General features: G+C 36.1%; 1 protein-coding gene across 3 annotated transcripts in view; it reads right to left on the bottom strand.

Annotated features, from left to right (window-relative positions):
- The window catches only part of LOC117522820 (PH and SEC7 domain-containing protein 1-like), a 114,703-nt gene that overhangs the window by 23,965 nt on the left and 65,497 nt on the right, over positions 1-25,241 (bottom strand). For all 3 annotated transcript variants that reach the window (XM_034184225.1, XM_034184224.1, XM_034184226.1), the window contains one exon: positions 10,710-10,799. In XM_034184225.1, the coding sequence (XP_034040116.1) occupies positions 10,710-10,799 (90 nt within the window). The remainder of the gene's footprint in view (positions 1-10,709; positions 10,800-25,241) is intronic.

Genomic DNA, 25,241 nt, shown 5'->3' with positions numbered 1-25,241 from the left:
ATATATAAATAATAAAAATCAGTCACCACAAATATGAATCCACACATACAGCACTGTGAAAAATAAACAAACAAATAAAATAAAAATAATAAATATATAAATAATAAAAATCAGTCACCACGAATATGAATCCACACATACAGCACTGTGAAAAATAAACAAATAAAATAAAAATAATAAATATATAAATAATACAAATCAGTCACCACGAATATGAATCCACACATACAGCACTGTGAAAAATAAACAAATAAAATAAAAATAATAAATATATAAATAATAAAAATCAGTCACCATGAATATGAATCCACACATACAGCACTGTGAAAAATAAACAAATAAAATAAAAATAATAAATATATAAATAATAAAAATCTGTCACCACGAATATGAATCCACACATACAGCACTGTGAAAAATAAACAAATAAAATAAAAATAATAAATATATACATAATAAAAATCAGTCACCACGAATATGAATCTACACATATAGCACTGTGAAAAATAAACAAACAAATAAAATAAAATATAAATAATAAAAATCAGTCACCACGAATATGAATCCACACATACAGCACTGTGAAAAACAAACAATAAAATAAAAATAATATATAAATAATAAAAATCAGTCACCACGAATATGAATCCACACATACAGCACTGTGAAAAATAAAACAAAATAAAATATATAAATAATAAAAATCAGTCACCACGAATATGAATCCACACATACAGCACTGTGAAAAATAAAACAAATAAAATAAAAATAATATATAAATAATAAAAATCAGTCACCACGAATATGAATCCACACATACAGCACTGTGAAAATAAACAATAAAATAAAATAATAAATATATAAATAATAAAAATCAGTCACCACAAATATGAATCCACACATACAGCACTGTGAAAAATAAACAAATAAAATAAAAATAATAAATATATAAATAATACAAATCAGTCACCATGAATATGAATCCACACATACAGCACTGTGAAAAATAAACAAATAAAATAAAAATAATAAATATATAAATAATACAAATCAGTCACCACGAATATGAATCCACACATACAGCACTGTGAAAAATAAACAAACAAATAAAATAAAAATAATAAATATATAAATAATAAAAATCAGTCACCACGAATATGAATCCACACATACAGCACTGTGAAAAATAAACAAATAAAATAAAAATAATAAATATATAAATAATAAAAATCTGTCACCACGAATATGAATCCACACATACAGCACTGTGAAAAATAAACAATAAAATAAAAATAATAAATATATAAATAATAAAAATCTGTCACCACGAATATGAATCCACACATATAGCACTGTGAAAAATAAACAAACAAATAAAATAAAAATAATAAATATATAAATAATAAAAATCAGTCAACACGAATATGAATCCACACATACAGCACTGTGAAAAATAAACATAATATATAAATAATAAAAATCAGTCACCACGAATATGAATCCACACATACAGCATGGTGAAAAATAAAACAAATAAAATAAAAATAATAAATATATAAATAATAAAAATCAGTCACCACGAATATGAATCCACACACACAGCACTGTGAAAAATAAACAAATAAAATAAAAATAATAAATATATAAATAATAAAAATCAGTCACCACGAATATGAATCTACACATATAGCACTGTGAAAAATAAATAAAAATAAATATATAAATAATAAAAATCAGTCACCACGAATATGAATCCACACATACAGCACTGTGAAAAATAAACAATAAAATAAAAATAATAAATATATAAATAATAAAAATCAGAAACCACAAATATGAATCCACACATACAGCACTGTGAAAAATAAAATAAAATAATAAATATATAAATAATAAAATCAGTCACCACGAATATGAATCCACACATACAGCACTGTGAAAATAAACAATAAAATAAAAATAATATATAAATAATAAAAATCAGTCACCACAAATATGAATCCACACATACAGCACGGTGAAAAATAAACAAATAAAATAAAAATAATAAATATATAAATAATAAAAATCAGTCACCACGAATATGAATCTACACATATAGCACTGTGAAAAATAAACAAATAAAAATAATAAATATATAAATAATAAAAATCAGTCACCACGAATATGAATCCACACATACAGCACTGTGAAAAATAAACAATAAAATAAAAATAATAAATATATAAATAATAAAAATCAGTCACCACAAATATGAATCCACACATACAGCACTGTGAAAAATAAAATAAAATAATAAATATATAAATAATAAAATCAGTCACCACGAATATGAATCCACACATACAGCACTGTGAAAATAAACAATAAAATAAAAATATATAAATAATAAAAATCAGTCACCACAAATATGAATCCACACATACAGCACTGTGAAAAATAAACAAATAAAATAAAAATAATAAATATATAAATAATAAAAATCAGTCACCACGAATATGAATCCACACATACAGCACGGTGAAAAATAAACAAATAAAATAAAAATAATAAATATATACATAATAAAAATCAGTCACCACGAATATGAATCTACACATATAGCACTGTGAAAAATAAACAAACAAATAAAATAAAATATAAATAATAAAAATCAGTCACCACGAATATGAATCCACACATACAGCACTGTGAAAAACAAACAATAAAATAAAAATAATAAATATATAAATAATAAAAATCAGTCACCACGAATATGAATCCACACATACAGCACTGTGAAAAATAAAACAAAATAAAATATATAAATAATAAAAATCAGTCACCACGAATATGAATCCACACATACAGCACTGTGAAAAATAAACAAACAAATAAAATAAAAATAATAAATATATAAATAATAAAAATCAGTCACCACGAACATGAATCCACACATACAGCACTGTGAAAATAAACAATAAAATAAAATAATAAATATATAAATAATAAAAATCAGTCACCACAAATATGAATCCACACATACAGCACTGTGAAAAATAAACAAACAAATAAAATAAAAATAATAAATATATAAATAATAAAAATCAGTCACCACGAATATGAATCCACACATACAGCACTGTGAAAAATAAACAAATAAAATAAAAATAATAAATATATAAATAATACAAATCAGTCACCACGAATATGAATCCACACATACAGCACTGTGAAAAATAAACAAACAAATAAAATAAAAATAATAAATATATAAATAATAAAAATCAGTCACCACGAATATGAATCCACACATACAGCACTGTGAAAAATAAACAAATAAAATAAAAATAAATATATAAATAATAAGAATCTGTCACCACGAATATGAATCCACACATACAGCACTGTGAAAAATAAACAAATAAAATAAAAATAATAAATATATACATAATAAAAATCAGTCACCACGAATATGAATCTACACATATAGCACTGTGAAAAATAAACAAACAAATAAAATAAAATATAAATAATAAAAATCAGTCACCACAAATATGAATCCACACATACAGCACTGTGAAAAACAAACAATAAAATAAAAATAATAAATATATAAATAATAAAAATCAGTCACCACGAACATGAATCCACACATACAGCACTGTGAAAATAAACAATAAAATAAAATAATAAATATATAAATAATAAAAATCAGTCACCACAAATATGAATCCACACATACAGCACTGTGAAAAATAAACAAACAAATAAAATAAAAATAATAAATATATAAATAATAAAAATCAGTCACCACGAATATGAATCCACACATACAGCACTGTGAAAAATAAACAAATAAAATAAAAATAATAAATATATACATAATAAAAATCAGTCACCACGAATATGAATCTACACATATAGCACTGTGAAAAATAAACAAATAAAATAAAATATAAATAATAAAAATCAGTCACCACAAATATGAATCCACACATACAGCACTGTGAAAAACAAACAATAAAATAAAAATAATAAATATATAAATAATAAAAATCAGTCACCACGAACATGAATCCACACATACAGCACTGTGAAAATAAACAATAAAATAAAATAATAAATATATAAATAATAAAAATCAGTCACCACAAATATGAATCCACACATACAGCACTGTGAAAAATAAACAAACAAATAAAATAAAAATAATAAATATATAAATAATAAAAATCAGTCACCACGAATATGAATCCACACATACAGCACTGTGAAAAATAAACAAATAAAATAAAAATAATAAATATATAAATAATACAAATCAGTCACCACGAATATGAATCCACACATACAGCACTGTGAAAAATAAACAAACAAATAAAATAAAAATAATAAATATATAAATAATAAAAATCAGTCACCACGAATATGAATCCACACATACAGCACTGTGAAAAATAAACAAATAAAATAAAAATAAATATATAAATAATAAGAATCTGTCACCACGAATATGAATCCACACATACAGCACTGTGAAAAATAAACAAATAAAATAAAAATAATAAATATATACATAATAAAAATCAGTCACCACGAATATGAATCTACACATATAGCACTGTGAAAAATAAACAAACAAATAAAATAAAATATAAATAATAAAAATCAGTCACCACAAATATGAATCCACACATACAGCACTGTGAAAAATAAAACAAAATAAAATATATAAATAATAAAAATCAGTCACCACGAATATGAATCCACACATACAGCACTGTGAAAAATAAACAAACAAATAAAATAAAAATAATATATAAATAATAAAAATCAGTCACCACGAATATGAATCCACACATACAGCACTGTGAAAAATAAACAAATAAATAAAAATAATAAATATATAAATAATAAAAATCAGTCACCACGAATATGAATCCACACATACAGCACTGTGAAAAATAAAACAAAATAAAATATATAAATAATAAAAATCAGTCACCACGAATATGAATCCACACATACAGCACTGTGAAAAATAAAACAAAATAAAATATATAAATAATAAAAATCAGTCACCACGAATATGAATCCACACATACAGCACTGTGAAAAATAAACAAACAAATAAAATAAAAATAATATATAAATAATAAAAATCAGTCACCACGAATATGAATCCACACATACAGCACTGTGAAAAATAAACAAACAAATAAAATAAAAATAATATATAAATAATAAAAATCAGTCACCACGAATATGAATCCACACATACAGCACTGTGAAAAATAAAACAAAATAAAATATATAAATAATAAAAATCAGTCACCACGAATATGAATCCACACATACAGCACTGTGAAAAATAAAACAAAATAAAATATATAAATAATAAAAATCAGTCACCACGAATATGAATCCACACATACAGCACTGTGAAAAATAAACAAACAAATAAAATAAAAATAATATATAAATAATAAAAATCAGTCACCACGAATATGAATCCACACATACAGCACTGTGAAAAATAAACAAACAAATAAAATAAAAATAATATATAAATAATAAAAATCAGTCACCACGAATATGAATCCACACATACAGCACTGTGAAAAATAAACAAATAAAATAAAAATAATATATAAATAATAAAAATCTGTCACCACGAATATGAATCCACACATACAGCACTGTGAAAAACAAACAAATAAAATAAAAATAATAAATATATAAATAATACAAATCAGTCACCACGAATATGAATCCACACATACAGCACTGTGAAAAATAAACAAATAAAATAAAAATAATAAATATATAAATAATAAAAATCAGTCACCACGAATATGAATCCACACATACAGCACTGTGAAAAATAAACAAATAAAATAAAAATAATATATAAATAATAAAAATCTGTCACCACGAATATGAATCCACACATACAGCACTGTGAAAAATAAACAATAAAATAAAAATAATAAATATATAAATAATAAAAATCTGTCACCACGAATATGAATCCACACATATAGCACTGTGAAAAATAAACAAACAAATAAAATAAAAATAATAAATATATAAATAATAAAAATCAGTCAACACGAATATGAATCCACACATACAGCACTGTGAAAAATAAACATAATAAATATATAAATAATAAAAATCAGTCACCACGAATATGAATCCACACATACAGCACGGTGAAAAATAAACAAACAAATAAAATAAAAATAATAAATATATAAATAATAAAAATCAGTCACCACGAATATGAATCCACACATACAGCACGGTGAAAAATAAACAAACAAATAAAATAAACATAATAAATATATAAATAATAAAAATCAGTCACCACGAATATGAATCCACACATACAGCACTGTGAAAAATAAACAAACAAATAAAATAAAAATAATAAATATATAAATAATAAAAATCAGTCAACACGAATATGAATCCACACATACAGCACTGTGAAAAATAAACATAATAAATATATAAATAATAAAAATCAGTCACCACGAATATGAATCCACACACACAGCACGGTGAAAAATAAACAATAAAATAAAAATAATAAATATATAAATAATAAAAATCAGTCACCACGAATATGAATCCACACATACAGCACGGTGAAAAATAAACAATAAAATAAAAATAATAAATATATAAATAATAAAAATCAGTCACCACGAATATGAATCCACACATACAGCACTGTGAAAAACAAATAAAATAAAAATAATAAATATATAAATAATAAAAATCAGTCACCACGAATATGAATCCACACATACAGCACTGTGAAAAATAAACAAAATAAAAATAATAAATATATAAATAATAAAAATCAGTCACCACGAATATGAATCCACACATACAGCACGGTGAAAAATAAATAAAATAAAAATAATAAATATATAAATAATAAAAATCAGTCACCACGAATATGAATCCACACATACAGCACTGTGAAAAATAAACAAATAAATAAAAATAATAAATATATAAATAATAAAAATCAGTAACCACGAATATGAATCCACACATACAGCACTGTGAAAAATAAACAATAAAATAAAAATAATAAATATATAAATAATAAAAATCAGACACCATGAATATGAATCCACACATACAGCACTGTGAAAAATAAACAATAAAATAAAAATAATAAATATATAAATAATAAAAATCAGTCACCACAAATATGAATTCACACATACAGCAAGCTGAAAAATAAATAAAAATAATATATAAATAATAAAAATCAGACACCATGAATATGAATCCACACATACAGCACTGTGAAAAACAAACAATAAAATAAAAATAATAAATATATAAATAATAAAAATCAGTCACCACGAATATGAATCCACACATACAGCACTGTGAAAAATAAACAATAAAATAAAAATAATAAATATATAAATAATGAAAATCAGTCACCACAAATATGAATCCACACATACAGCACTGTGAAAAATAAAATAAAATAATAAATATATAAATAATAAAAATCAGTCACCACGAATATGAATCCACACATACAGCACTGTGAAAATAAACAATAAAATAAAAATAATATATAAATAATAAAAATCAGTCACCACAAATATGAATCCACACATACAGCACTGTGAAAAATAAACAAATAAAATAAAAATAATAAATATATAAATAATAAAAATCAGTCACCACGAATACGAATCTACACATATAGCACTGTGAAAAATAAACAAACAAATAAAAATAATAAATATATAAATAATAAAAATCAGTCACCACGAATATGAATCCACACATACAGCACTGTGAAAAATAAACAATAAAATAAAAATAATAAATATATAAATAATAAAAATCAGTCACCACAAATATGAATCCACACATACAGCACTGTGAAAAATAAAATAAAATAATAAATATATAAATAATAAAAATCAGTCACCACGAATATGAATCCACACATACAGCACTGTGAAAATAAACAATAAAATAAAAATAATATATAAATAATAAAAATCAGTCACCACAAATATGAATCCACACATACAGCACTGTGAAAAATAAACAAATAAAATAAAAATAATAAATATATAAATAATAAAAATCAGTCACCACGAATATGAATCCACACATACAGCACGGTGAAAAATAATAAAATAAAATAAAAATAATAAATATATAAATAATAAAAATCAGTCACCACGAATATGAATCCACACATACAGCACTGTGAAAAATAAACAAATAAATAAAAGAAAAATAATATATAAATAATGAAAATCTGTCACCACGAATATGAATCCACACATACAGCACTGTGAAAAATAAACAAATAAAATAAAAATAATAAATATATAAATAATAAAAATCTGTCACCACGAATATGAATCCACACATACAGCACTGTGAAAAATAAATAAAAATAATATATAAATAATAAAAATCAGTCACCACGAATGTGAATCCACACATACAGCACTGTGAAAAATAAACAAACAAATAAAAATAATAAATATATAAATAATAAAAATCAGTCACCACGAATGCGAATCCACACATACAGCACTGTGAAAACAAATAAATAAAATAAAAATAATAAATATATAAATAATAAAAAAATCAGTCACCACGAATATGAATCCACACATACAGCACTGTGAAAAATAAAATAAAATAATAAATATATAAATAATAAAAATCAGTCACCACGAATATGAATCCACACATACAGCACTGTGAAAATAAACAATAAAATAAAAATATATAAATAATAAAAATCAGTCACCACAAATATGAATCCACACATACAGCACTGTGAAAAATAAACAAATAAAATAAAAATAATAAATATATAAATAATAAAAATCAGTCACCACGAATATGAATCCACACATACAGCACGGTGAAAAATAATAAAATAAAATAAAAATAATAAATATATAAATAATAAAAATCAGTCACCACGAATATGAATCCACACATACAGCACTGTGAAAAATAAACAAATAAATAAAAGAAAAATAATATATAAATAATAAAAATCTGTCACCACAAATATGAATCCACACATACAGCACTGTGAAAAATAAACAAATAAATAAAAGAAAAATAATATATAAATAATAAAAATCAGTCACCACAAATATGAATCCACACATACAGCACTGTGAAAAATAAACAAATAAATAAAAATAATAAATATATAAATAATAAAAATCAGTCACCACGAATATGAATCCACACATACAGCACGGTGAAAAATAATAAAATAAAATAAAAATAATAAATATATAAATAATAAAAATCAGTCACCACGAATATGAATCCACACATACAGCACTGTGAAAAATAAACAAATAAATAAAAGAAAAATAATATATAAATAATAAAAATCTGTCACCACGAATATGAATCCACACATACAGCACTGTAAAAAATAAACAATAAAATAAAAATTATAAATATATAAATAATAAAAATCAGTCACCACGAATATGAATCCACACATACAGCACTGTGAAAAATAAATAAAAATAATATATAAATAATAAAAATCAGTCACCACGAATGTGAATCCACACATACAGCACTGTGAAAAATAAACAAACAAATAAAAATAATAAATATATAAATAATAAAAATCAGTCACCACGAATGCGAATCCACACATACAGCACTGTGAAAACAAATAAATAAAATAAAAATAATAAATATATAAATAATAAAAAAATCAGTCACCACGAATATGAATCCACACATACAGCACTGTATGTGTGAAAGCTGTGAAAGCCGACAGAAATGGAGGCGGGTGAGGATAGACCTGACTCCAGAGATGACCCTTATGTCATGATGCGGTTTAGAAGAGAGAAAAGAGGCTTCAAATTCACAAACAAGAAGAAACACACGTGAAGAGGGCAATACGTAAAAACTCTTAAACACGGTTTGTAAAATTTGGTTGAAGTCACTTTTGACATGTGTGACATTACGGTGAAAAACAACAGCTCCTTCCTGTTCTGTTTCCATGGATGCGTTTATTTGTGTATCGTACAATCACAGCAACTCAACAAGCACCAGGAGCAAATTACTGCCCATCAAATTACCATGGCAACATCACATGGACGCTGCTCACCACACACACACACACACACACACACACACACCACTTTCTGTGAGCGTTCACTTCGCCTGTGCTAAAATTCTTCGGTGTTTCTTGATGTTTGTTATGAAGACTGTTATTTTGTCGCGATTTGAGTCCCTCTCCTTCATCCATTAAACCCGGCTGTCATCCAATCGAAAAGCCTGTTTGCCTTCCTGTTTGTGTACCTCATACACAAATCGCCTCACGCTATTTTCGGTCAATTTTGAACTTCAGGAAATCAGCGCCACGCTCAGAGATGAGCCTCGTTAGTCAAATAATCTGCCTCTAAGAGCCTCTATTCTCCCACGTTTCTTCAATAACTCAACTCATACAAAAAAATAAATAAATAAATAAACACGCTCCATGGTTCATTATTCTGTGGCACCAGGGCTTAATTCTTTTCACTGTGCTGGCTGAGGTGCTGCCCTGAAGGAGTTGTGTTGGAGTTACCAGTGTGGATAAGTGTGGGAACACTGTGAAGATCAAACAGCAGGTCTAAGTGCTACAAAGGTCGGACACAGTGACAGATGTGAAGAAGAACGTGTATTAGACAGACCTTCAGGAGATCTTTGGGGAAATCCTTTCCATCGTTGAGCCCTTCCAGGTTGGAGATGAACTGGCTGCAGGACATCCTCTTCCCCACGTTCTGCACACAAACAGTTCATAATGATCACTGGACTCTGAGGCCTCATCAATGAGTCCGAAAAGCCAGGTTCACCATGACCATGGAAAATGCTTCATTCAACAAGTACATTTTGGAATTTACTGGATTTCTGAGGCATAACAAACAATAAGAAAGCAAACCAATACAAACGAGACCTCGAGAGGTTGTGACATGTTTACACACCAGGAAACACCAGCTAAAGGCACCTTGACACTTGTATGACTTTGATTCCTGCACACGCAAGATTGTGGACCAGTGAGGAAACTTGTCGTAAACTGTACACAGCTGCAAATTTTGAAGTGTTCAAAACTTCTGGCGTGCATAAATTTCGTGCCACTTGCACGAACTGGTCGTGAACATTGCGCAACCTAGTCACAAACACTGACTGTGGGTCAGTGTTTGCGACGAGTCCACCAGTGCGGAGATCAAAGTCGTGCAAGTGTCAAGCTGGTTTCAGTGGAAACGTTTAGGATCCGTCCTGGGAACAGTTTAGACTTCAGTTGGACAGAATCCTGAAAAACGCTGCAGCAGCATCAGCACAGAATTAGAACTCAGAACCACCTGACCTACACATGAACACACACCTGAACAAGTTAATCAGCAAACATGTAGGTGAGGTGGTCCTGGTGGTCCTGGACCAGCTGGATCAGAGACATGATGCCGGAGTCACTCATGATCAGATTCTCTTCGACAGGGACACCACGTGTCACAGTGTCACATGACATTCTGGTGCATGAAACCACACAGCCACAATGACAACAAGCTCGACAGATGATCGGTCCATCGATGAGAACGGGTGCAGAAAAAATTAATACAGAAAAAAAGTCTTCATTTTGAGAGAAACAAGGAGCCGGTTTGACCAGTGAGTGGAACAACAGCCAAGAAGGTTCTGAAATAAGATTTCTTCCATTTCAGTGTGATTTCAATATCAGTCACATTTTCAATTTATTTTCATTTATATAGCGCCAAATCACAACAAAGTTGCCTCAAGGCGCTTCACACAGTAAGATCTAACCTTACTAACCTCCAGAGCAAGAACACAGGTGACAGTGGAAAAAACTCCCTCAGAGGAAGAAACCTCAAGCAGACCAGACTCAAAGGGGTGACCCTCTGCTGGGGCCATGATACAGACACAATTTACAAAATGAATATACAGGAAATGTTGTTGGTGCACAGGACAGGAGGGTTTCAGAAACAGACACCACACACATCTCTGGATGGAGCTGCACCTCAAACAGAGAGAAAAAACAGAATCAGGCATCAGAAAGACAAGAAATTTGTCAGCATTAAACAACAACAAAAAAACCCAGAAGAAATACTAAGGTGATCAGCGGCCACAAGACCTAAGCTTCACTAAAAGACCCAGAATTTAGATAAAGTTGAGGCCACGGCCCGCTCTGTTTACTAATAAAATGAATTAAAAGAGTAAAAAGCATAGTAACATACTATACCAGTATGCTACACATACAAAAGGGAAAATAAGTGCGTTTTAAGTCTGAACTTGAAAGTCTCCACAGAATCTGACTGTTTTATTGATGCAGGGAGATCATTCCACAGAACAGGGGCACGATAAGAGAAAGCTCTGTGACCCTCAGCCTTCTTATTCACCCTAGGGACACAAAGTAGTCCTGCACCCTGAGAACGCAAAGCCGGGCCGGTACGTAAGGTTTAATTAGGTCAGCTAGGTAGGGAGGTGCCAGTCCACGAACAATTTTATAGGTTAGTAGCAGAACCTTAAAATCTGATCTCACTGGGACAGGAAGCCAGTGAAGAGACGCCAAAATGGGTGTAATGTGGTCGAACTTTCTGCTTCCTGTCAAAAGTCTGGCTGCAGCATTTTGAACCAATTGGAGAGCCCTAATATTGGACTGCGGTAAACCAGAAAATAGAACATTGCAGTAGTCCAATCGAGAAGAGACAAAGCACGAATAAGGGTCTCAGCATCAGCCATAGACAGGATGGGACGAATCTTCGCTATATTTCACAGGTGGAAGAAAGCAGTCCTAGAAACATTTCTAATGTGTAGGTCAAAGGACAACGTAGGATCAAAAATTACCCCAAGGTCACTTTGTCAGTGTGATGTAGGATACATGAGCGTAGGCTAAGCGTCAGCTGGTCAAATTGATGTCGATGTCTCACTGGATCAAGAACCATCATTTCAGTCTTATCAGAGTTTAAAAGTAGTTAGTTTCTAGACATCCAACTTGTGACTGCTGCAAGGCAATCTTCTAAGGATTTTATGTGAACGAGATTACCAGCAGTTATCGGCATGTATAACTGAGTATCATCAGCATAGCAGTGAAAGGTAATCCCAAAACACCGCAATATGTGCCCAAGGGGTGCTATATAAAGTGAGAAAGATAAGATAAGAGAAGAGAAGATAAAGCTTTATTGATCTCACAGTGGAGAAATTCACATGTTACTTCAGCTCTTAAAAAAAGACACACAAGATGGGTGCGAGTGTAGGAAAATGTTCATTAAACAGCGTGTGCAAGGATAAGCAATAATAATAATTGTAATAATACAATAAGATAAGAGAATGAGGTAGAAATAGAATATATATATATATATATATATATATATATATATATATATATATATATATATACACACACACACACACACACACACACTCAAAAATATAAATGTAACACTTTTGGTTTTGCTCCCATTTTGTATGAGATGAACTCAAAGATCTAAAACTTTTTCCACATACACAATATCACCATTTCCCTCAAATATTGTTCACAAACCAGTCTAAATCTGTGATAGTGAGCACTTCTCCTTTGCTGAGATAATCCATCCCACCTCACAGGTGTGCCATATCAAGATGCTGATTAGACACCATGATTAGTGCACAGGTGTGCCTTAGACTGCCCACAATAAAAGGCCACTCTGAAAGGTGCAGTTTTATCACACAGCACAATGCCACAGATGTCGCAAGATTTGAGGGAGCGTGCAGTTGGCATGCTGACAGCAGGAATGTCAACCAGAGCTGTTGCTCGTGTATTGAATGTTCATTTCTCTACCATAAGCCGTCTCCAAAGGCGTTTCAGAGAATTTGGCAGTACATCCATCCAGCCTCACAACCGCAGACCACGTGTAACCACACCAGCCCAGGACCTCCACATCCAGCATGTTCACCTCCAAGATCGTCTGAGACCAGCCACTCGGACAGCTGCTGAAACAATCGGTTTGCATAACCAAAGAATTTCTGCACAAACTGTCAGAAACCGTCTCAGGGAAGCTCATCTGCATGCTCGTCGTCCTCATCGGGGTCTCGACCTGACTCCAGTTCGTCGTCGTAACCGACTTGAGTGAGCAAATGCTCACATTCGCTGGCGTTTGGCACGTTGGAGAGGTGTTCTCTTCACGGATGAATCCCGGTTCACACTGTTCAGGGCAGATGGCAGACAGCGTGTGTGGCGTCGTGTGGGTGAGCGGTTTTCTGATGTCAATGTTGTGGATCGAGTGGCCCATGGTGGCGGTGGGGTTATGGTATGGGCAGGCGTCTGTTATGGACGAAGAACACAGATGCATTTTATTGATGGCATTTTGAATGCACAGAGATACCGTGACGAGATCCTGAGGCCCATTGTTGCGCCATACATCTAAGAACATCACCTCATGTTGCAGCAGGATAATGCACGGCCCCATGTTGCAAGGATCTGTATACAATTCTTGGAAGCTGAAAATGTCCCAGTTCTTGCATGGCCGGCATACTCACCGGACATGTCACCCATTGAGCATGTTTGGGATGCTCTGGACCGGCGTATACGACAGCGTGTACCAGTTCCTGCCAATATCCAGCAACTTCGCACAGCCATTGAAGAGGAGTGGACCAACATTCCACAGGCTACAATTGACAACCTGATCAACTCTATGCAAAGGAGATGTGTTGCACTGCATGAGGCAAATGGTGGTCACACCAGATACTGACTGGTATCCCCCCCCCAATAAAACAAAACTGCACCTTTCAGAGTGGCCTTTTATTGTGGGCAGTCTAAGGCACACCTGTGCACTAATCATGGTGTCTAATCAGCATCTTGATATGGCACACCTGTGAGGTGGGATGGATTATCTCAGCAAAGGAGAAGTGCTCACTATCACAGATTTAGACTGGTTTGTGAACAATATTTGAGGGAAATGGTGATATTGTGTATGTGGAAAAAGTTTTAGATCTTTGAGTTCATCTCATACAAAATGGGAGCAAAACCAAAAGTGTTGCGTTTATATTTTTGTTGAGTATATATATATATATATATATATATATATATATATATATATATATATATATATATGCATACATACATAAGTACATGCAGGGGTGGTGGCCAAGTGGTTAATGCATTTGGTTTCAGTGCAGAAGGGTCAGGGTTCAAATCCCACCCCTGCCACATTTCTCCATGTAATGTGGAGTTGCGTCAGGAAGGGCATCTGGCTCAAAACCTGTGCCAATTCAACAAACAGATCCACCTTGGATTTGCTGTGGCGACCCCGAGTGCAAACAAGGGAGCAGCCGAAGGGTCTTACTTTTTTTACATACATAAGTACATATGCATATATATATATAAACATGACTGGAATTGAAAAAAGATAGGAGCATCTTATTTCCAATATGTGAAATGGAGTTTAGATGTGATAAGGTGACATTAGTGCTGGGATTTGTAAACGAGTTGTTACTGCACATGATTTGTGGACATATTAATATTGCACGTGATCTGTGGACATATTATTGCATGTGGTTATTTCACAGTGTTATTGTACAGTCTGACAGCAGCAGGGAGGAATGACCTGCGGTATCGTTCCTTCTTGCACTGAGGTTGCCTCAGTCTGTCACTGAACGAGCTGCTCAGCTCCACTACAGTCCGGTGCAGAGGGTGAGAGGAGTTGTCTATGATGGATTTGAACTTGGTTAACACCCTCCTCTCAGCCACCTCCTCCAGAGGACAGCCCAGGCCAGAGCTGGACTTCCTGACCAGCTTGTTCAGTCTCTCTCTCTCCCGCTCTGTGCTGCCCGGGGCCCAACAGATGACAGCATAGAGGAGAGCAGAAGCTACAACAGAGTCATAGAAGGTCTTAAGCAGAGGCCTGCTCACTCCAAAGGATCTCAGTCTCCTCAGGAGGTGGAGGGGACTCTGGTCTTTTTTTGTACAGGGCATCGGTGTTGTGAGTCCAGTCCAGTTTGTTGTTGAGGTGAACACCCAGGTATTTGAAACTGTCCACAGTCTCTATGTCCTCCCCCTGGATGTTCACTGATGGGTGAGGTGGTGGTTTCCTCCTGAAGTCGACTACCATCTCCTTCGTCTTACTGGTGTTGAAACAAGTGGTTGCGCTCACACCAGTCCACAAAATCCATGATGACTGACCGGTACTCCAGCTCGTTCCCCTCAGACACACGACCCACAATGGCGGAGTCATCAGAGAACTTCTGGAGATGGCAGCTGTCCGTGTTGTAGGTGAAGTCCAAGGTGTAAAGGGTGAAGAGGAAAGGCGAGAGGACAGTGAGGTAGTCGATGGTCCAGGCGGCGAGGTGTTCATCCACACCTGCGTCCTCCAGCTTCCCCCGCAGCAGCGCCGGTCTGATTGTGTTGAAAGCGCTGAGAAATCAAAGAACATGACTCTCACAACGCTCCAGCTGGTCTCCAGGTGGGTGAGCACTCGCTGCAGCAGGTAGGTGACAGTGTCACCTACCCCGATGTTGGGCCTGTAGGTGAACTTCAGTGGATCCAGAGTGTCGCTCACCACGATGCGGAGGTGAGACAGGAAGAGCCGTTCCATGGTCTTCATGAGTCGGGAGGTCAGGGCAACTGGTCTGTAGTGGGCTGGTTACTTGACATGCAGTGTTTTGGGAACCGGGACCACACAGGATGTCTTCCACAGGGTGGGGACCACCCCCAGGGTGAGGCTCATGTTGAAGATGTGGCTGAGTACCACAGAGCTCATCTGCACAGGTCCTCAGCAGCCTCAAGGAGATCCCATCTGGTCCTGCTGCTTTCCTCTGCTTCAGCTGCAGGAGCTGACCTCTCACCTCGGTCGGAGTTACAGTGGGGGGGAGCTGTGGTGTGAGCTGAGGTGGGCTGGTGCTGAATACAGTCCGGGGGGAGGAGGGACAAAGGCCGGGGTGCAGTGGAGGTGACCAGGGAGAAGAAGGTGGGGGGTTGGAGGGGCTGGAGGGCTGGCTGATGGAGACGTGTGGAGAGCTGGGAGCAGGCAGGGGGGCAGGTGAGGAGGAGCCAAAACAGTTAAAGTAGCTGTTTAGCTCCTCTGCAAACCGAGAATCTCCATCTGATGTCCTACTGGTACCCTGCCCAAATCCGGAGGTAGTCTTGAGACCTCTCCACACGTCTCCGACGTTGTTCTGGGCCAGCTGCTCCCCCATCTTCCTTCTGTACTCCATCTTGGCTGCCCAGATCTTCCACTGGAGTTCTTACTGGACTCTACACTGCTCCTCTCTGTCTCCAGAGTTGAAAGCCCTCTTCTACTGGTTCATCAGGACCTTCAGCTCGGGGGTCACCCAGGGGTGGTTGTTAGGAAAGCACCGTACCCTCCGGGTGGGCACAGTGCTCTCCACACAGAAGTTCATGGAGTCAGTAACACACTGGGTCAGGCCGCTGATGTCTTCACCGTGAGAGTTTTGAAACATGCTCCAGTCTGTGGTTCTGAAGCAATCTCTCGGCCTCTCAGTGGCCTCTTCAGTCCAGAGTTTCACTGACCTTTTCTGCACTGGCTCTCTTCTCACCCTGGGTGTGTATCAGGGGAGCAGATAGACGAGATTGTGATCCGAGCGTCTGAGCGGGGGGAGGGGGCGGAGGTGTAAGTGTCCTCCACATTAGCGTAAAAAAGGTCCAGTATTCTATTGTCCCTGGTTTTACACATGACATACTGGGTGAACATGGAGAGGGTGGCAGAGAGGGAGGCGTGGTTAAAGTCCCCAGTGATGAGGAGGAGGGCGCGGGGTTGTTGTGTCTGCAGCCGCATGACTGTACTGTGAATCCGCTCACAGGCAGTGGTGGCGTCTGCAGAGGGAGGAATATGCGTGCAGATCGTAATCACACTTCCAAACTCCCGTGGGAGATAGTACGGCCTCATGCTCACCGCGAGTAGCTCCACGTCCGAGGAGCAGATCTGATCCTTCACATGAACATGAGCTGCGCTGCACCATCTCTCACTCACATAAACGGTGAGCCCACCTCCTGTTTTCTTCCTGCGCGTATAAGTGTAAAGCCATACATGTTAATAACACAGTCCGGTACATGTTCATTGAACCACGTCTCGTGAAGCACATGAGACTGCAGTCTTTATACAGCCCATGGAAACGGGTTAGCGCTGCTAGCTCCTCAGTTTTGTTGCTGAGAGACTTTACATTCCCCATGACCACAGACGGAATACAAGTCCTTCTACGCTTCGTCCATCCACCCCTGCAGCCTCTCCGTCTCCTCCGTATGTCTGCAGGTATGTCCAGGTGCTCAGCATAGTGGGGACCCGGCCCACTGTACATAGAGTCTCTTAGTCCAAGCAGCTGGTCCCAGCTGTAAACAATAGGTCGTCCAGAGCCGCAGACAAAGGGATTTCCCCACACTGTCTCAAACAGTGCCGAAAAGAGCAGAAAATTAATCACAAGAGTAACAAAAGTGGGTTTCCCATGTGCACACTTGCACAGGGTACCTCCTACTGCAGATAAAAACAATGAAGCCTTATTAAAAAGTATTAAAAATAGCAAAAGTAGGAAAAGAGGGGTTAAAAAAAAAAGAAAAGAAAAGCAGGGGGCCTAAGACAGACCTCTATGGAACACCAAATTTCATGTGACTAAGGTTAGAGGTAGTGTTACTGTACAAAACACAGTGAGAACGACTGGTCAGGTATGACATCAACCATGCAAGGGCACTCCCCGTAATCCCAAAATGATTTTCCAGCCTGTCAAGTAGAATATGATGATCCACGGTATCAAACGCAGCAGTGAGATCTAACAGCAACAGAACCATATAGTGCAGCAGCTAAGAGAATATTTAGATCAAGGTCCTGCAAATGGTGATACAAGCATTACATATACAAGAATTATATAGAGGTCAAAATTAAAAATGCCCCAATGAAATTGAAAACTACACAACATTATTTGTCTGGGTTTTAAAAAAGGAATAGTTTAGACCATGTATCATGCTTAGTTATGTTACAGGGTAACATATGTCACCTGTCATAGAATACAATGGACGTCGACATTGTTTGACCTTTACTTTGGAGACCAAACATTCAACACAGTCAAAACTATTCAATTTATTATTCCTATTTGCTCAACCAAATTCTGTAAATCTAGGTAATACCTCAGTAGTGGTGCCTACCTCAATAGCAGGGTGTAGTGGCTGGGTTAAGGCATGCTGGGATATGTTTAACCTAATGTCTTCTATTTTCTTCTCAAAGTAATCCAGAAATCTTGTGCTGTAAAAGGAGAGCGAACTACAGGTGGTTGTCCATGAATAAGTGTTGCGACCGTGTGGAACAAAAACTTTGAGTTATGCATGTTTTTGTTGATCAAATCAGAGTAATAGGTCCACTTTGTAGACAATAATGCACGCTTACAGTCCAAGATAGCATCACACCACACAAGGTGAAATACTTCTAATTTTGAACTACGCCATTTCTGTTCGGAATACGCTCTACCGGCCTCTACTGGTGGTTGGCTCTCACTGCGGTATTGTATCACTTCCTGTTCCGGAGCACAGCGGTGTTTTGCTGTATCTGTTAGCTGTTTAATCTGCGCAGTTAGATTGATCTAGTTAACTAGATAACGATTTGTTTCACAGTGTAATCTTCACGTGCCTTAACTAAAGCACTCCCTCTGCTGAATCACCTCTAAATTATTTACACATTATTCACTTTGTGTGTTTTTAGGAAACCACTAGCTTAGCGCAACTACTAGCTCTTAGCTGGTTTAGCATGGCGGCATCTTCTGTCTCTCCCGCACTTTTCTGCTCTGGGTGTGAAATGTTTAGTTATTCCTCGGCCTCCTTTAGCAATAATGGTACTTGTAATAAGTGTAGCTTATTCGTAGCTTTGGAGGCCAGGCTGGGCGAATTGGAGACTCGGCTCCGCACCGTGGAAAATCCTACAGCTAGCCAGGCCCCTGTAGTCGGTGCAGACCAAGGTTAGCTGTCCCCTAGCAGATCCCGAGCAGCCGGGAAAGCAAGCCGGCTGGGTGACTGTGAGGAGGAAGCGTAGCCCTAAACAGAAGCCCCGTGTACACCGCCAACCCGTTCACATCTCTAACCGTTTTTCCCCACTCGGCGACACACCCGCTGAGGAACAAACTCTTGTTATTGGCGACTCTGTTTTGAGAAATGTGAAGTTAGCGACACCAGCAACCATAGTCAATTGTCTTCCGGGGGCCAGAGCAGGCGACACTGAAGGAAATTTGAAACTGCTGGCTAAGGCTAAGCGTAAATTTGGTAAGACTGTAATTCACGTTGGCAGTAATGACACCCGGTTACGCCAATCGGAGGTCACTAAAATTAACATTGAATCGGTGTGTAACTTTGCAAAAACAATGTCGGACTCTGTAGTTTTCTCTGGGCCCCTCCCCAATCGGACCGGGAGTGACACGTTTAGCTGCATGTTCTCCTTGAATTGCTGGCTGTCTGAGTGGTGTCCAAAAAATGAGGTGGGCTTCATAGATAATTGGCAAAGCTTCTGGGGAAAACCTGGTCTTGTTAGGAGAGACGGCATCCATCCCACTTTGGATGGAGCAGCTCTCATTTCTAGAAATCTGGCCAATTTTCTTAAATCCTCCAAACCGTGACTATCCAGGGTTGGGACCAGGAAGCAGAGTTGTAGTCTTACACACCTCTCTGCAGCTTCTCTCCCTCTGCCATCCCCTCATTACCCCATCCCCTCATTACCCCATCCCCGTAGAGACGGTGCCTGCTCCCAGACCACCAACAACCAGTAAAAATCTATTTAAGCATAAAAATTCAAAAGAAAAAATGATATAATAATTGATCAACATATTGATTTATTCTGCCTTACAGAAACCTGGTTACAGCAGGATGAATATGTTAGTTTAAATGAGTTAACACCCCCAAGTCACACTAACTGTCAGAATGCTCGTAGCAGGGGTCAAGGGGGAGGATTAGCAGCAATCTTCCACTCCAGCTTATTAATTAATCAAAAACCCAGACAGAACTTTAATTCTTTTGAAAGCTTGACTCTTAGTCTTGTCCATCCAAATTGGAAGTCCCAAAAACCAGTTTTATTTGTTGCTATCTATCGTCCACCTGGTCGTTACTGTGAGTTTCTCTGTGAATTTTCAGACCTTTTGTCTGACTTAGTGCTTAGCTCAGATAAGATAATTATAGTGGGCGATTTTAACATCCACATAGATGCTGAGAATGACAGCCTCAACACTGCATTTAATCTATTATTAGACTCAAATGGCTTCGCTCAAAATGTTAATGAGCCCACCCACCACTTTAATCATACTTTAGATCTTGTTTTGACTTATGGTATGGAAATTGAAGACTTAACAGTATTCCCTGAAAACCCCCTTCTGTCTGATCATTTCTTAATAAAATTTACATTTACTTTAATGGACTACCCAGCAGTGGGGAATAAGTTTCATTACAGTAGAAGTCTTTCGGAAAGCACTGTAACTAGGTTTAAGGATATGATTGTTGTGTGGGCCGCTGAAGAGGAGGTACTGCTGGCCCACCACCACCAGAGGGCGCCCTGCCTGGAGTGCGGGCTTCAGGCACGAGAGGGCGCTGCCGCCTTACAGGAACAACCGGGGTGACAGCTGTCACTCATCAACTATGACAGCTGTCACCAATCACCTGGTCATCATCCCACACACACAAAAGCCGGACGACATCTCCACTTCGTCGCCGAGATATCATCTACCTTCACGGTAAATTCTCAGCCGTTGTTGTGTTGTCGCACGTTACGTGTTTTCGTGTGTGTTGAACTATTTGCAGGAGTCTGGATCGCTACTTTCAGCTGGAGGCTGGGTTCGCGGATGGTGGAGGAGTGACGCACTTCACTCCTCACTCCGAACTTCAATAATACCAGATCCGACAGTCGGAGACGGTGACCACCTGGGGACTCAGGACTTGGCAGCTCCAGTATCCTTCGGGTTCGGTGGCAGTGGAAATCGTGTGGGATCCGGTTCTACTCGGGACGGACGTCTCCTATCCTCGAGCCTACCCACACATCACTTTGTATATTTTGATTGTGAACCAAATTCTGCATTTGTCTGCATTTCGTTGTGCACATTTCACAACAGTAAAGTGTTGTATTTTTGACTCATCTATTGTCCGTTCATTTACGCCCCTGTTGTGGGTCAGTGTCATTACACTTTCCCAACAATGATTCCTTCTTTGTTATGTTCTCCAATGCCATATACCAACACAGTGCAGAGTAGCTACCTAAACTCTGAGTGAGACAGATTATCTCGTCAATAGTTTTACATCCTCATTGAGCACAACTTTGGATGCTATAGCTCGTCTGAAAAAGAGAGCCTTAAATCAGAAGTGCCTGACTCTGTGGTATAACTCACAAACTCGCAGCTTAAAGCAGATAACCCGTAAGTTGGAGAGGAAATGGCGTCTCACTAATATAGAAGATGTTCATTTAGCCTGGAAAAAGAGTCTGTTGCTCTATAAAAAAGCCCTACGTAAAGCTAGGACATCTTACTATTCATCACTAATTGAAGAAAATAAGAACAACCCCAGGTGTCTTTTCAGCACTGTAGCCAGGTTGACAAAGAGTCAGAGCTCCATTGAGCCGAGTATTCCTTTAACTTTAACTAGTAATGACTTCATGACTTTCTTTGCTAATAAAATTTTAACTATTAGAGAAAAAATTACTCATAACCATCCCAAAGACATATCGTTATCTTTCGCTGCTTTCAGTAATGCTGGTATTTGGTTAGACTCTTTCTCTCCGATTGTTCTGTCTGAGTTATTTTCATTAGTTACTTCCTCCAAACCATCAACATGTCTATTAGACCCCATTCCTATCAGGCTGCTCAAGGAAGCCCTACCATTAATTAATGCTTCGATCTTAAATATGATCAATCTATCTTTATTAGTTGGCTATGTACCACAGGCTTTTAAGGTGGTAGTAATTAAACCATTACTTAAAAAGCCATCACTTGACCCAGCTATCTTAGCTAATTATAGGCTAATCTCTAACCTTCCTTTTTTCTCAAAAATTCTTGAAAGGGTAGTTGTAAAACAGCTAACTGATCATCTGCAGAGGAATGGTCTATTTGAAGAGTTTCAGTCAGGTTTCAGAATTCATCATAGTACAGAAACAGCATTAGTGAAGGTTACAAATGATCTTCTTATGGCCTCAGACAGTGGACTCGTGTCTGTGCTTGTCCTGTTAGACCTAGGTGCTGCTTTTGATACTGCTGACCATAAAATTTTATTACAGAGATTAGAGCATGCCATAGGTATTAAAGGCACTGCGCTGCGGTGGTTTGAATCATATTTATCTAATAGATTACAATTTGTTCATGTAAATGGGGAGTCCTCTTCACAGACTAAGGTTAATTATGGAGTTCCACAAGGTTCTGTGCTAGGACCAATTTTATTCACTTTATACATGCTTCCCTTAGGCAGTATTATTAGAAAGCATTGCTTAAATTTTCATTGTTACACAGATGATACCCAGCTTTATCTATCCTTGAAGCCAGAGGACACACACCAATTAGTTAAACTGCAGGAATGTCTTACAGACATAAAGACATGGATGACTTCTAATTTCCTGCTTTTAAATTCAGATAAAACTGAAGTTATTATACTTGGCCCCACAAATCTTAGAAACATGGTGTCTAACCAGATCCTTACTCTGGATGGCATTACCCTGACCTCCAGTAATACTGTGAGAAATCTTGGAGTCATTTTTGATCAGGATATGTCCTTCAATGCGCATATTAAGCAAATATGTAGGACTGCTTTTTTACATTTGCGCAATATCTCTAAAATTAGAAAGGTCTTGTCTCAGAGTGATGCTGAAAAACTAATTAATGCATTTATTTCCTCTAGGCTGGACTATTGTAATTCATTATTATCAGGTTGTCCTAAAAGTTCCCTGAAAAGCCTTCAGTTAATTCAAAATGCTGCAGCTAGAGTACTGATGGGGACTAGAAGGAGAGAGCATATTTCACCCATATTGGCCTCTCTTCATTGGCTTCCTGTTAATTCTAGAATAGAATTCAAAATTATTCTTCTTACTTATAAGGTTTTGAATAATCAGGTCCCATCTTATCTTAGGGACCTCTTAGTGCCATATCACCCCAATAGAGTGCTTCGCTCTCAGACTGCAGGCTTACTTGTAGTTCCTAGGGTTTGTAAGAGTAGAATGGGAGGCAGAGCCTTCAGCTTTTAAGATTAGGCTTAAAACTTTCCTTTTTGCTAAAGCTTATAGTTAGGGCTGGATCGGGTGACCCTGAACCATCCCTTAGTTATGCTGCTATAGACTTAGACTGCTGGGGGGTTCCCATGATGCACTGAGTGTTTCTTTCTCTTTATGCTCTGTATGCACCACTCTGCATTTAATCATTAGAGATTGATCTCTCCTGTCTTCCACAGCATGTCTTTCCTGGTTCTCTCCCTCAGCCCCAACCAGTCCCAGCAGAAAACTTCCCCTCCCTGAGCCTGGTTCTGCTGCAGGTTTCTTCCTGTTAAAAGGGAGTTTTTCCTTTCCACTGTCGCCAAGTGCTTGCTCGCAGGGGGGTCGTTTTGACCGTTGGGGTTTTTCTGTAATTATTGTATGGCTTTTGCCTTGCAATATAAAGCGCCTTGGGGCAACTGTTGTTGTGATTTGGTGCTATATAAATAAAATTGATTTGATTTGATTTGTTCTAGACCTCTTGTTTTATGCTTGAGGTCACGCAGGTAATCACTGAACCAAGGCGACAGTGTTTTGGGGGAGCGCGGTTTTAACACAGGTGGTACAATCCTGTCGACTGTAGTTTTGAGCACTGAGTTTAAACTATCTACAAGTCTGTCTACTGACTGGGTATTTGCCAGATGTGAAGCTAAGACATCAGGTAGTCTAGGTTCAAGATCAGTCATAGTTGAGGAGTTGACGCATCGCTGTAGTGATAAATAAGGTTGTTGTTCCACTAAACATGGCAGCAAAACTGTAAACTTAATAAGTGAGTGATCAGAAACCACCGATGTAAGAGGCATGATGTCAATATTCGTGACAGCAATACCACGTGCGAGAACCAAATCCAGGGTATTTCCACTAATGTGCGTCAAGTCCTGAATGCATTGCCGAAATCATAATGCATCCACAATTTCCATAAATGATTTGCAGAGGGGATCAGAAGGCTTATTTATATGAATGTTAAAGTCACCAATGATCAAAATGTTATCTACACTAGTTGACAAGTTAGAGATGAACGCACCAAATTCATCTAAG

Source organism: Thalassophryne amazonica, chromosome 13 (assembly GCF_902500255.1).
Source record: "Thalassophryne amazonica chromosome 13, fThaAma1.1, whole genome shotgun sequence".
Classification (NCBI taxonomy): Eukaryota; Metazoa; Chordata; class Actinopteri; order Batrachoidiformes; family Batrachoididae; genus Thalassophryne; species Thalassophryne amazonica.
Note: the sequence above shows the minus strand (reverse complement) of the source record. Positions and strands in the feature narration are given on the sequence as shown.